Source organism: Diplotaxodon limnothrissa, linkage group LG7 (assembly GCF_057381915.1).
Source record: "Diplotaxodon limnothrissa isolate DT_005_m linkage group LG7, D_limnothrissa_male_GT1.1, whole genome shotgun sequence".
Classification (NCBI taxonomy): domain Eukaryota; kingdom Metazoa; phylum Chordata; class Actinopteri; order Cichliformes; family Cichlidae; genus Diplotaxodon; species Diplotaxodon limnothrissa.
Window position 1 is genome coordinate 27,814,194 of NC_140602.1, and position 13,240 is coordinate 27,827,433.

At 40.2% G+C, this 13,240-nt stretch overlaps 1 protein-coding gene across 1 annotated transcript in view; it reads left to right on the plus strand.

Moving 5' to 3' along the window:
• The window catches only part of zc3h18 (zinc finger CCCH-type containing 18), a 59,798-nt gene that overhangs the window by 11,959 nt on the left and 34,599 nt on the right, over positions 1-13,240 (plus strand). The window contains exons 4-8 of the mRNA XM_085359518.1: positions 7,386-7,534; positions 7,734-7,829; positions 9,781-9,923; positions 11,112-11,141; positions 12,805-12,919. Coding sequence (XP_085215644.1) covers positions 7,386-7,534; positions 7,734-7,829; positions 9,781-9,923; positions 11,112-11,141; positions 12,805-12,919 — 533 coding nt within the window. The remainder of the gene's footprint in view (positions 1-7,385; positions 7,535-7,733; positions 7,830-9,780; positions 9,924-11,111; positions 11,142-12,804; positions 12,920-13,240) is intronic.

Sequence of the window (13,240 nt, forward strand, 5' to 3'; positions counted from 1 at the left end):
TTTGGTACGTTTACAGCATCCTGCCATGCGATTGAATTTGTCCCTAACAATAAGGAAACCTGATGTTAACTTTTATGGAGTGGAAAAAAGTTAGTCTATGTGTTTATGTTATGCTAACATAGATGTGTGGCTATCCATCACATAGCAAATCATTATGTACTAGCTAGTCCATCTCCAGTAACCCTACAAACATCACTGCTGTTTAGTTTTCTGTCTTCGTTTATGTTGGAAGTGACAGCAGAGCTGTGCGTTTTAATTTTTTCAGAAATCTCTCAGTCAGAACATGCTATATCATGTTTAGGTGGAAACTAGTGCACTGACTTCCTGCTAACTTCTAACTCTGTTAAATTTAATAAATTCTGTTTTCATGGATGCCCGGATGTTAAACTTAATTGTTACACATAGTAAAGCAGCAACCCGATCATTTTATTAAAGATGAAAGAATTTAGACAGTTTTTAAGTCTCAGTGATGCCGCAGTGTTCGTTTGACTTTGGGACCTGAAGCGGACAGAGTTTTGGATCCAGATTACTCCGCGAGACTTCGTAGCTTACCAAAGTCGTAATAAAACATTTTCTTGACAGATTTTTGAGCGCCGTGTACCATATAAAATCTGTTTGAGGTCAGTAAGCACAACCAGAATTCATACATAAGGCGCACTGTCGATTTTTGAGAAAAGGAGAAAGGATTTTAAGTGCGCCTTATAGTGCGGAAAATACGGTACACGGATTCACTCAGTGACTGTTCCTATTTAATGACCTGTGAAAAACCTTCATATGTAGGTATTTGGGGTGCAACTATACACAAAATTCACGGTTCGGTTCGGTTCGATACTTTTTCAATACAAAAAAAAATGTTCATGCCTTTTTAATTTGTCATTTATTAAAATTATAAATATATATTTTAACTCAAAAGTACAGTTTTTAAATTCAATGTTGCTGAAACAACAAAGTAATAAAAATTAAATATCTGATCGAGAAATCACTCATCTTTGGAAAAGAGAGTTTATTACACAGAAATGTCTCTTTCCAAAATAAAAGCAATACTATACGCTTCGTCTGGGCTATATTCTCAGCAGCATATTAAACATATCAGGTCCCCATAAGGAGAATCATGTGCTAACGACTGTCTAAATGACTCGGGTAAAGTTTGTAGCATGCATGCTTGTTGTTTTTGTCTGCTTCCACTTGTCTTTGCACTAGGGTGATGTCAGAGTAAATGTGCAGCCATATTCGTTGTGTTCCCACTAGTGCTGTCAGCGTTAATCTCGTTGAAATTACGTTAACGCCACAACACGGCAAATCTCCGTTAACGAGTTACCGCGGATCGCCCCGTGCGTGGGGCTGGACAGCCAACACGTTAGCGAGCAAACTGCGCTAACGCACTAGTTCCCATCAATGTAATTGAGCATTTTATCCATGACGCGCTTACCATCAGGGTCATACGTCACATGAAAACCAAAATAGTTCCAAACGCCACATCTGAATGAGGGTGGGGGAGGTTCAATTTGCCATGTTGCAACGAGCTTAACTTCTGTCTTGCTAGCTTGCCCTGCGCTCAGTGAATCTGCACTCGACTGCTCCGCCTAGGCTGCACTGTCAATTTTGTATTGTTCGATACACATGCGTACCGAACCGAAAGCACTGTATCGAACGGTTCAATATCGATACGACTAACGTTGCACCCCTAGTAGCTATGGTCAAGATGTACATTTTGTAATTCTTTCTCTGAGCAATGCCATATCCTATTTCTAAAAAATAATACTATACTACTACTATACTATACTATACTTTTTTTTTTTATTTTTTTTTTTTTTTAAGTAAAAGTGAAAAAGTTCAGTTAAATCTACTCAAAGTAAGAAAGTAAAATGGTTATTTGGAGGACATTTACACTATTTTTCTGCTAAGCTATCTCTACTTTGTGCTATATTGATGTAACAATGAAATATTATTAGCTTCTCAAAAACTGCTATTTGCTATTGCCGACATTGTAAAGGGTGACTCTGCCGCAACTCATCATAATTTCTTTTGTGAGTTGAAAGAAATTTTCTTAGTGCTTACTGCTGCTCTGATGTTCATTGTTCTTTGTGGATTTATACAACTGAATTCATCATGTGAAAATATTTCATGAGCTTTCTTAAGATCACGTGTTTTTCCAGCACTAAACTAAAAAAAAACCCATCTCTTTACCAGGGTGAGAAGTTATTTCACACACTTTCTCTCCATAAATACAGCAACTGTACCTTTTAGCTAGCAGACTTGCTGAAGCTGCGTGACCACAAACGCCATTGCAACCCACTTTGACCCCTGATTATAGCTCTATAAATTATGTATAAACTATATCTTTTTGAATCTTTCATGTCATCGTGTGTGATATATCCTGGATTTTTTCCCCCAAGCTTTATTTTCATTTTTAAATTGGAAAACAAATAACAACAAACAAACAAAGCAAAAAAAACAAACTGAAAACTCACAACTTGTATCTATGCCTTTCAAGGATAACCTCAGACATCCGAAAACCAAACACAGAAAATACAAGCAGCATAATAATAATAATAATAATAATAATAATAACAGCATAACAACATTGATAATTGATAATTACAGAATTTTTTTTAAAAGCAAACAAAAACAAAACAAAACAAAGAACTCAAAAAAAAAAGGAAAAAAAAGTGAGCAAGACAGAAAACACATCATGTGAACCCCTCCCACCATCCCCCCACCCCTTTACCCCTGTATGGCTCTCAACCTCATCACATTCGTGTATCCAGACAGCCCATATTTACACCTATCTATAGAAACTCTCATGCACAGGAATCAACATCCCCCACGATAAAACTGCAGCATTCAGGAAATCGAGTCAGGAGGGCCTAACCGGGGATCAACTCAAGGCAGGATATATCCTGGATTTATCAGAATTTTCTTTTAATGTTTTGCTCTTCCCTTCATTCAGACTCAGATTGGTTACTCACATTTTTATTACCGGTAATCATCATAAATCAAACCCATCAAAGTCCTCATCCTCTGTGTCTGAATTGAACAGCTGCGCTAAATCTCCATCAAACATTCCAGGTTCACTTTCTTCACCGTCAGAGTCACTTTCCGTGCCGTGCGGCTCCTCGGAAATGATGCCGGCTTTTGCGAAAGCTCGAACAACAGTGCCAGCAGAGATGTTAGCCCAAGCATCTACAATCCATTCGCAAATTGTGGCGTAACTCGCCCGGCGCTGCCTTCCACTCTTAGTGAACCTGTGGTCTCCATCGGTCATCCATCGCTCCCACGCCATTCGCAGCCTTACTTTGAACGGCCGGTTCACACCGATGTCCAGCGGTTGGAGTTCCTTTGTCAGGCCTCCCGGAATGACAGCAAGCTCACAGTTAATTTGCTTCACAAGTTTTTTCACATCGGCTGTGAGATGGGCACGCATAGAGTCACAGATCAACAGCGATAGTGATGCGTGGAAAAAAACCACTTGGTCTCCTTACATACACCTCCCTCAGCCACTCTTTCATCATTTCCTCATCCATCCAGCCCTTTTCATTTGCCTTAATGATGATTCCTGCTGGAAACTTCTCTTTAGGCAAAGTCTTTCGCTTAAAAATCACCATAGGCGGCAGTTTCTGTCCATTAGCATGGCAGCCAAGCACAACAGTAAAAGAAGACTTTTCATACCCCGTTGTGCATATCGCTACCGTGCTGGTCCCCTTCTTCTCCACAGTGTGACTCACTGGGATGTCGAAAATGAGCGGGACCTCGTCCATGTTAGTGATGTGGCTGGGCTGGATGTGTTTGTCGGCGATGCGTTTGCTGCAGTAGGAGCGGAAGATGGCCAGCTTTTCCTTATAATCCGCTGGAAGTTGCTGCGCTACCGTAGTCCTGGTCCGGATGGAAAAATGGCACCGTTTCATAAAACGAAAGCACCAAGACGGACCTCCTCGGAAATGTTCAATTTTCATTTCTTCTGCTAGCAAAACTGCTTTTAGTCGAATGGTAACCGTCGAAACGCTTCTCCCGCTCGTTCTTTGCTCGATGATCCACTGCTCGAGTCTTTTCTCCAACTCGGGCCACCTTGCCTTATGTCCGCGGAAACTCACCTGCATCTTCTTGACCTGTCGGAGCTTGTTTTCCAGCTTCCTCCACTTGCGAACCATCGATTCATTAATCTTAAATTCTTTCGCGGCTGCTCGATTTCCATGTTCCTCTGCGTAGCTGATGGCCTTCAGTTTAAACTGTGCTTCATAAGCGTGTCTCTTTGCCATTTTCAGGGTTGTTAAAACAACGATGTTCCACATAATGCACATACCTGTCCTTTTATACAGGTATGTGCGATTGTACCGGTGTATATACAATCAACGCCCACCCTTCAGTGTTCTCATGGTGTTCTCTACTACGTCCTCCTTACAACACACACAGGGCGCACTGCACTATAGAGATTGACAGACCACGTGACTTTCGCGCATTGCATGCCGGGAACTCGTGGCAAAACAATCCAAGTACCTGCATCAAATGCAAGCATTTGCAGCACCGCAAAACGTTCATTCTTCGGTTCCAATAAATTCTTGCTTTTTCTTTGCCCCCCAAAAAGGTATGTACAAAGGTATGTACAAAAGACAGACTTGATGAAAAGTCAAAGAAAAGATACGAGGAAAAAAATCAAACCAGTGAAAGGGTTAGACCCTTACGAGCAAACAGAGTGACAAAATACGTTAGCGTGCTGCCCAACTTTCACCACGCTCATGTTTATAATTATACGGTTCTTGGAGTGAGTGCATACACTCATGAAGTTTAGTAACTTCAGGTCACTGCAACAAGCCCAGGTACAGTTTACCGACGGATGGGTACAGGACCTTGAAATGCACCGTGTAGAAAGTAAAGACCATCGTACGTATCATAAGTTTACCAGTCTGACAAATCGTCGTCATAAATACACATTCGTTAACCGTTTATTAATAGGACCTTTGAGCTCAATGGTAATTAATTAGTAGTGGAAATAATTTCTGGTACGTATCACAGAAATGTAGCAGTGACAATAATACTGTATGCTGTAATCGCACTGGGCAATTAGTGATACAAAACAACTGTTTTATCCTGTGAATAAAAGTATGTTTTTGTCAATGTACCATGGTAATAACAGAAGCGAAACACAATATTGTGTCAGGACAATTCACTATTTATGCACAATAAATAAAGGAGCATAGCGCGACCATTTCTGTTCAGCGCCAGACTTGCTTGTAACCTGTATCACCAATTATGTTAAGAAAAATGACGCATTAACTACAACAGCAGACTGACCTTTGTGGGAATGCTTGGAGCAGACTAACCTGAGCTGGAGTGTTCTGGGACGTTATATTTTGTCTTTGAATGGCTGCAATCCAGTCGCCTCTTTGTTACTTCGGAAACATGGCTCGAACAATTTCTCTTCAACGACGTAATCCGATAACAACCGATCTCTTTACCCGTCGGCTTCCCGTGGCTGTCATGCGACCGGCTATTGCAGTTAATAATACAACAGCTTCTTGGCATTTTTTGTTTCTTTTTATCGCTGTGTGACTGATTTCAATTGAAAGCCTGCGTGCGCTAGTACCTCTTGCCACGAGTTCCCAGAATTCTTTGCGGTTTTACCCCCGAGTGACGTCACATTTTCAATCTCTATAGGGCGCGCCGCACTTTTTGAAGAAAATCCAAGACTTTTATGTGCGCCTTATAGTCACGAAAATACAGTACTTGAAGTACACATACCAGAAAATTCTAGTTAAGAACCGTAACAAAGTATTCCTACATCTGATCATAGTAAATCATTGTTTTAAACTTCAAGAAAACACCCTAAACTCTGTTTTTCCTCTGGCATAGTCTACACAGATGAGTTTTTAAAGTGACATCTTTAGTGACAGTGACAGTCTCCAAAAGAATGATGGCTGTTGCCATGTGACAGTACCAGCTGTGAGAAATTGTCAACTCCCACAAACTTTTTAAGCCTTTTTAATGTATTAACCCTTTAGAGCCGATCGGAGCGGGAACGCTCTGTTATGCGTAACTATTTTTAAATCCCGGTAGCACTGCAACCACGTAAGCTAGCGCAAAAATTTTTTTTGCATATGAAACCGGAGGAGTTGTACTTACATATTGTGCCATCAGCTTGTCCTAGGTCACGGTTTCCTTCCACATAAAGCTTTGCAAAAACTGCATAAAAAGCGCTTGCAGGAACAAAAACATAATATTCCAGAAACACGCTTTACCGATCTGATCAGCTGTTCAAAACACTTCCTACGTTGGAATAGACGTCAGCGCGAACTTTTGCATTTCCGCCATTACCTGGCCGAAACCGGAAGTGACGTCATTTTCGCGGAAATGTAGTCTTTTTTGCGATCAGGGCCTCAGGGCCTATACTGCTCTTTTTAAAAGTTATCTTTGACTTTATGACTTTCTGTGTCGTTTCTGGGATGCTTAGGACTCATATTGCACTGCTGGAAATAGTTTATTTTGATGCACATGCTGCTTTTTTGCAAATTTGCAGTATAATATTTATTTTCGTTTTTCCTGCAGTGTATAAAAATTGGTGTATTTCAAAAATAAAACTATGAAGACACTCAAAATAAATTTCCTGTGGTGGGAAACTATTTTGTGCAACTTTTTTGTATTTACAGTTTTGAGGGATAAGCCTCTTAAATTTCTCTAACTACAAATATATGTTAAAAAATCAAAAACGATTTTCAATTTTTTTGTAGTTTATTGCACTTTTTTGCAATTTATGTAATTACTATGCACTTAATGAATACATATTATTAAAATCTGGGCTATAATGGTTGTATTGATGTATAGCAACTTGAAATGCTCCCAAAAATGGCTCCACAGCATGTAAAAATATAATATAAGCTCTGGCGGACTTGGTTCTATGGTAGGTCTTAAAGGGTTAAGAATATCTGTCTGATTATTTCAGTTTATCTACAGTAGAGGGAGCTATTGAACTTTAAACTTTATTCAGCTTTAAGTTTTCCCCTCTGCTTTTAGACACTTAATAAGAAACTTTGAAAACAAGAAACTTTTAAGTGAAACTGTTGATCCATTATATCTTTTACTGCAAATTTTTAAAGTTTCACATAGATTGAGTATCACCATAATTTGCTGCAAGATGATAATAAAGATTTGTAATTTATCTTTTGAACTGAACAGTAGCCCTTCCCACAACATACTTCCTAACATAAATAACAGAATACTGGTCAGATTAAGAAAATGGAATACTATCGGAAGTACTTCTTCAAGAATCTTTCTCTCATATTGGTGCCTGAATTCAAGAGTATCAATGTTGACATATAATACTTAAAAAAATTTCTGTAAACCCCAAGCAAAGTTACAGTAGTAAATAATAAATATTGTTGTGCCTTCTTCAGGAAATTGTACCTGGGGAATGAATTGTCGCTTTATCCACCCTGGAGTCAATGACAAAGGAAACTATTCCCTCATCAGTAAGCCAGATCTCTTCTCACCTAATGGGGCACCTCCTGGAGGACCACACCCACTCATACCCAATAATCCTTGGGTATGTGTGCCTCTGTTACAGTGACTGTACTTAGTACTGCTAAGACCCATCTATCATGCTTTTTTTGTTTTTTTTGTATTGTAGGACGTGAATCAATGTTGTGAATTCTGCGCTAGCTTGAATTCTGCTGAGAATCTCATCAGGCTTCTTCTGTATCTCTCTGCAAGTAAGATAAATTAATTATTCTTCGCTGTTTCAGGCTGCTCCTGCTGTGGAGGAACTGCCTCCACCACCACCTCCAGTGGAACCTCCTGTGGAGAGTGCCTGGGAGAGAGGACTGCGCCATGCTAAAGAGGTAAACAGTTCCACTGCTTGTCACTGAAAACTAAATTGAGCTTCCGCCAAATGGAAAGCCAATCACACTGCGGTGTGTGTGCGTGTGTGTGTGTGTGTGTTAACTACCTGCCATTATAGTCTGTTTAACGGCATTCCAAGCAAATGCTTACAAATAGAATTTATTGTATTTTCCTGTAGGCAGCTTGGAAAGCCTTACCCTTTAGCCTGGTAAACATTTATAAAGCCTAATTTGTTAACCAAATGTGTTTTGATGTCTTGCATTTTGCCAACAAGGTGTTTGTTAAAAGTTGAAGCTTAAGCAAAAAAAAATAAAATGATAATCTGCTCAGGTGCCAGTTTTGAGTTACAAGCGTGAAAGTGAAGACACTCACACTGAACTTAAATGTGTGAATAAAATTCTTGCATAGTGAGAGTCTTTACTGCTAATGATTTCACATTTTCATGTAGAGTGAAATTAACAAGATGGGTGCAATTAATAATGAATAATAATCAAGTTTATGACAACATCACTGTAAATGAAATGTAAGGTTTTTTACCACGTATCCCGCTGAGCATGAGAGAGTGAAGTTAAAAGGGAAAATCACTTGCGGGGTCAAGTATTGGAAATTAGTTTGCATAGATGTTAACATCATTTTGGACAAAAATAGGTGCACTATATAAACAGTCCTGTTGAAACAAGCTCTTTTTGTTTCTGGAAGAACATCAACAGATTTTTGACAGTAGTCAAAGGAGCTTGCAAAGAAAAGCCTCTGGACTTCTTTAAGTTGCTTGAAGATGTTTCACCTCTCATCCGAGAAGCTTCTTCAGTTCTAAGGTCAAATGGTGGAGAGTCCCAGATTGAAACCTAGTGGGTTTCCCCCCACAGAGGGACAAAAGGACCCCCTGATGATCCTGTAATCGCCCAGGATGTGAGTGGGCGTTAAGGCGTCTGGGGAGGGAACTCAAAACTGGATTATAGATGGCAGACAGTTGGTGTCGTAAACCACCGCCTCTGTTCAAAGATGGTCGCTCACGCTTCTTTCACTCCTCTTTCAAACCATCTGTCCTCTCTATCCAAAATGTGAACATTGGCAGTCTTGTCCTGTGGAGGTGGCTCTTCTATGTTGTGCCATGCGCTTGTGAAGTGGCTGTTTGGTCTCTCCAATGTAGAGGTCTGGGCAATCCTCCACAGGACAAGACTCAGCTGTCCATCTGCATCTTAAGGATAAAGGACACTCTTTCGAGGATGCCAATGTTCACATTTTGGACAGATGGTTTGAAAGAGGAGTGAAAAAAGCCATCTATGTCCACTGTGAGCGACCATCTTTGAACAGAGGCGGTGGTTTACGACACCAACTGTCTGCCATCTATAATCCAGTTTTGAGTTCCCTCCCCAGACGCCTTAACGCCCACTCACATCCTGGGCCATCTGACCTCAGGAAATCACATGATAGGGTGGGGCCAGGTTTCTCAATGAGCTCACCCGAAACCCTGGCTGATTGTGACCCACACCCAGTTTCACACCTTGGCTCAGGGGATTAGAGGATCATCAGGGGGTCCTTTTGTCCCTCTGTGGGGGGAAACTCCCACTAGGTTTAAATCTGGGACTCTCCACCATTTGACCTTAGAACTGAAGAAGCTTCTCGGATGAGAGGTGAAATGTCTTCAAGCAACTTAAAGAAGTCCAGATACTTTTCTTTGCAAGCTCCTTTGACTACAATGACCTGGATGACTGAGAACCTTCACAGACACTTTTGACAGTAATTATTTTACTTACAAGGGGGTACCTAACTTCTGAACTGACCAGTTTCAGCAAGCCATTCATAGTATTAGACATACTGAACTTGGAACGTAGTCTCACCGATATTCCTGTCATGATAAAACTTTGTGTGTTAATGTGGGCTAATTGATGACATCAGTCACAGATTGTCAGTATTTCAGATTGTTCTGTATGTGTTTGGATCTCACAGGTGCTGAAGAAGGCCACCATTCGTAAGGAGCAGGAGCCTGACTTTGAGGAGAAACGGTTTAATGTGACGATTGGAGAGGATGAGAGAGAGTTTGACAAAGAAAATGATTTCTTCAGAGAACGCAGCTACCGTGTTATCAGAGAGTATGACTTACTTCACTTCATGTAGTTTCTGTCAACACCTAAAAGTAGCCCACATGACAGTAACATTCACACAAAGCATAAGTCTCAAATAGAACCCCCCTGAAGTTTAGCTGGAATGTTAGGCTTGTTGATGTCGATAGAAAAACAGGTGATAAACAGAAAGTCAAGTGTTGCTCTGATTACACCTGAGCCCACCTCCATAGGCCACAAGTCCCATCCCAACAGGGATTTTAGATATTGGTGTATTTGATTATACTCATTTTTTTTTTCAGAAAGTTCCTAAAGTTATCCTGAAACCCTGACTACTGGCTGTTTTTTCTTATCTTGTGCTCATAATATACTCTATATTGCCAAAGGTATTTATTCAACCATCCAAATTGTTGAATTCAGGTGTTCCAATCAATTTCATGGCCAGAGGTGTATAAAAACAAGCACCCAGTCATGCAGGCTGCTTCTACAAACATTTGTGAAACAATGGTTCATCTTAACTCAGTGAATTCACACATGGTACCGTAATAGGATGCTACTTGTGCAACAAGTCCAATTGTGAAATTTCATTGCTACTGAATATTCCACAGTGAACTACAAGTGGTATGATAACAAAGTGGAGGTGATTGGAAAGAAAAGCAAGTCAGCTACGAAGTGGTAGTCAATTTGATAAATTCATGCTCCCAAAGGGAAGGTCCCATCCTATTCCAACATGACTGCACACTAGTGCACAAAGCAAGGTCCATAAAGACCTAGATAGGTGAGTTTGGCATGGAAGAAATTGACTGTCCTGCACAGAGTCCTGACTTGAACCTATCTGCTCTAATTCAACCTATTGGAATGAATTGGAGCAGATACTGTGAGCCAGACCTTCTCATCCACCATCAGTCTCTGACCTCACAAATTCACTTCTGAAAGAATAAACACACTCCTAAACCTTGTGAAAGCCTTCCCAGAAGAGCTAAAGCTGTTGTAGATGCAAAAGGAGGGGCTACATGATATTAAACCCTGTGAATTAGGAATGGGATGCTGCTCAAGTTCATATGTCTGAAGACAGACGAGGGAACGCTTTTGGTAATATAGTGTAGCTGTCAAGACAGCAAAACTCGTACCAGTTTACCGTTAACTATAAACACCATTATTTCCTAGTACACACATCATAATATTTTCTGTTGATGCTGATCTGCTTCTCCTTTTTAGTGAAATGGACTTCAGAGATCCCATATATGGGTAAGTTTAATAAAACTCATAACACAGAGCTTTCAAACCAGTTTCAGTTTGAATATGTTTCAGAATCTATATTATCACTAGTCAACTGAGCAGATTTGTAATGGTTTTAATGAATTTGTCACAGTAGGTCATGCCTTCTTTGAATACTTGGGTAGAAACAGTATTCACGTCAATAGCGTCAAATCACAACAACAGTCACCTTAGTGCGCTTTATTTTGCAATGTCAAGGCCCTACAATAGTAGAGAAAAGGCAAGCCTTTGGTGACAGTGAGAAGGAAAAACTCACTTTTAGCAGGAAGAAAGTTCCAGGGCTGTTCATTAAATGCAGGGTTGTGTATAAAAAGTCCAGTTTTTATCATGTAAGGCAACTGGCAAGAGTGAAATCTTTTCTTTCTAGGCAGCACATTGAAACAGTGATCCATGCTTTTATTTCTTCCCGTCTGGACTACTGTAACTCACTTTATGTGGGGAGCGATCAGTCGTTGCTCTCACGTCTGCAGCTGGTTCAAAATGCTGCTGCATTACTCCTAACAGGAACTCGTAAAAGAGAGCATATAACCCCTCTCTGCACTGGCTGCCTGTGTCTTTTAGAGTTCATTTTAAAATTCTTATGTTTGTTCACAATCTTGCCCCACCTAACCTGTCTGAGCTTCTTCATCCCCACACACCCTGTCGGTCTCTCAGGTCAGCTGACCAGCTCAAGCTCAAAGGGGACAGAGGCTTTCCTATCGTGGGTCCTAAATGGAATAGTTTGCCCTTGCACGTTAGAGAGGGCCCTTCACTGTCCACTTTTAAATCACGTCTTAAAACCCACTTTTATTCTTTGGCTTTTAACCTCAGTGAGACTGAGTTCCTCTTATAATTAAATAGTTATTTAATTAATTATTTTACTTTTTCCTTTATTTGGCTTTTATTTATATCTTATGTAATTTTATTATATAGTTCCAATGTACAGCGCTTTGTATTAGCTGTGGTTGTTTTAAAGTGCTTTATAAATAAAGGTGATGATGATGATGAAATACAATGTGAGTAAAAGGGTGAATGAAGGAGGAATACTTAGTGTATCATGGGAATCCCCCAGCAGCCTAAGACTATTGCAGCATTACTAAAAGAGGATTCAGGGTCACCTGATTCAGCCCCAACTATAAGCTTTATACATAAGGAAGTTCTTGACAGTAGGGAGGGTGTCTTTAACCCAAATGGGACCTAGTTTCACAGAACAGGGGCCCTGAAAGCTGAAGGCTCTGCCTCCCATTCCAGTTTAAAAAAAAATAGGAACTACAAGTCACCAGTCTGAGAGTGAACTATCGGTCAAAAGTTTTAGGACACCCCAATTTTTTCCAGTGTTTTTTATTGAAAATTATGCAGTTTGATTTCAGTCTGAAATGAAAGCATAGTACAAATAAGCAATTGGAGTTAAAAAAGAAATCATGGAATCAATGTATAGACCAAAATGTATAGCATCCTCTTGGTGCTATGTTATTAAAATTGAATTGAATTAGGATAGGGTGAGCTCAACGTAGCTGATCTGCTACCCCCAAAAGGGACCAGTGGAAAGAAGTAGTAGCAGATGAAATTATTTCTCATGGAAGCAAAATCATTCATAAAAGTTTGGCATATTAAATTCTGTAAAGTTTTTTAACTTTCTTTCTTCCTCCTGCAGAGATCCATATGCTGACCCATACTATGACTATGAAATGGAAGCCCTGTGGCGAGGTGGTCAATATGAAAATTTTAGAGTGCAGTACACTGAAGCTCCTCTTCCTTATCACTACAGTGTGAGTATCCACCCCACGATACAAGCAGAGCCAGACACTTGTAGTTTGGTCTTCTGGAGCACTGTAACATAACAGTTTACCTCAGGTGTGGCTGCTGTGCCATTGGTGGTCCTTCCTAGTTTGTTATGTGGCCTATGAGGCCAGCTAAGAGTGTGTCAAAGTATATCTCTTTCATAGACCGTTTTGTTTTTTGCTGCCTTATTAGACATTTCTTTCCATGGAGGGCTGCGCAAAATGTTACCATTGGCAATGGCCTGAATTTTGTATCGGATCATGCAAACGTCTCTTTGGTCACAGCTTCGCTGCGACTAAAGTAATCTC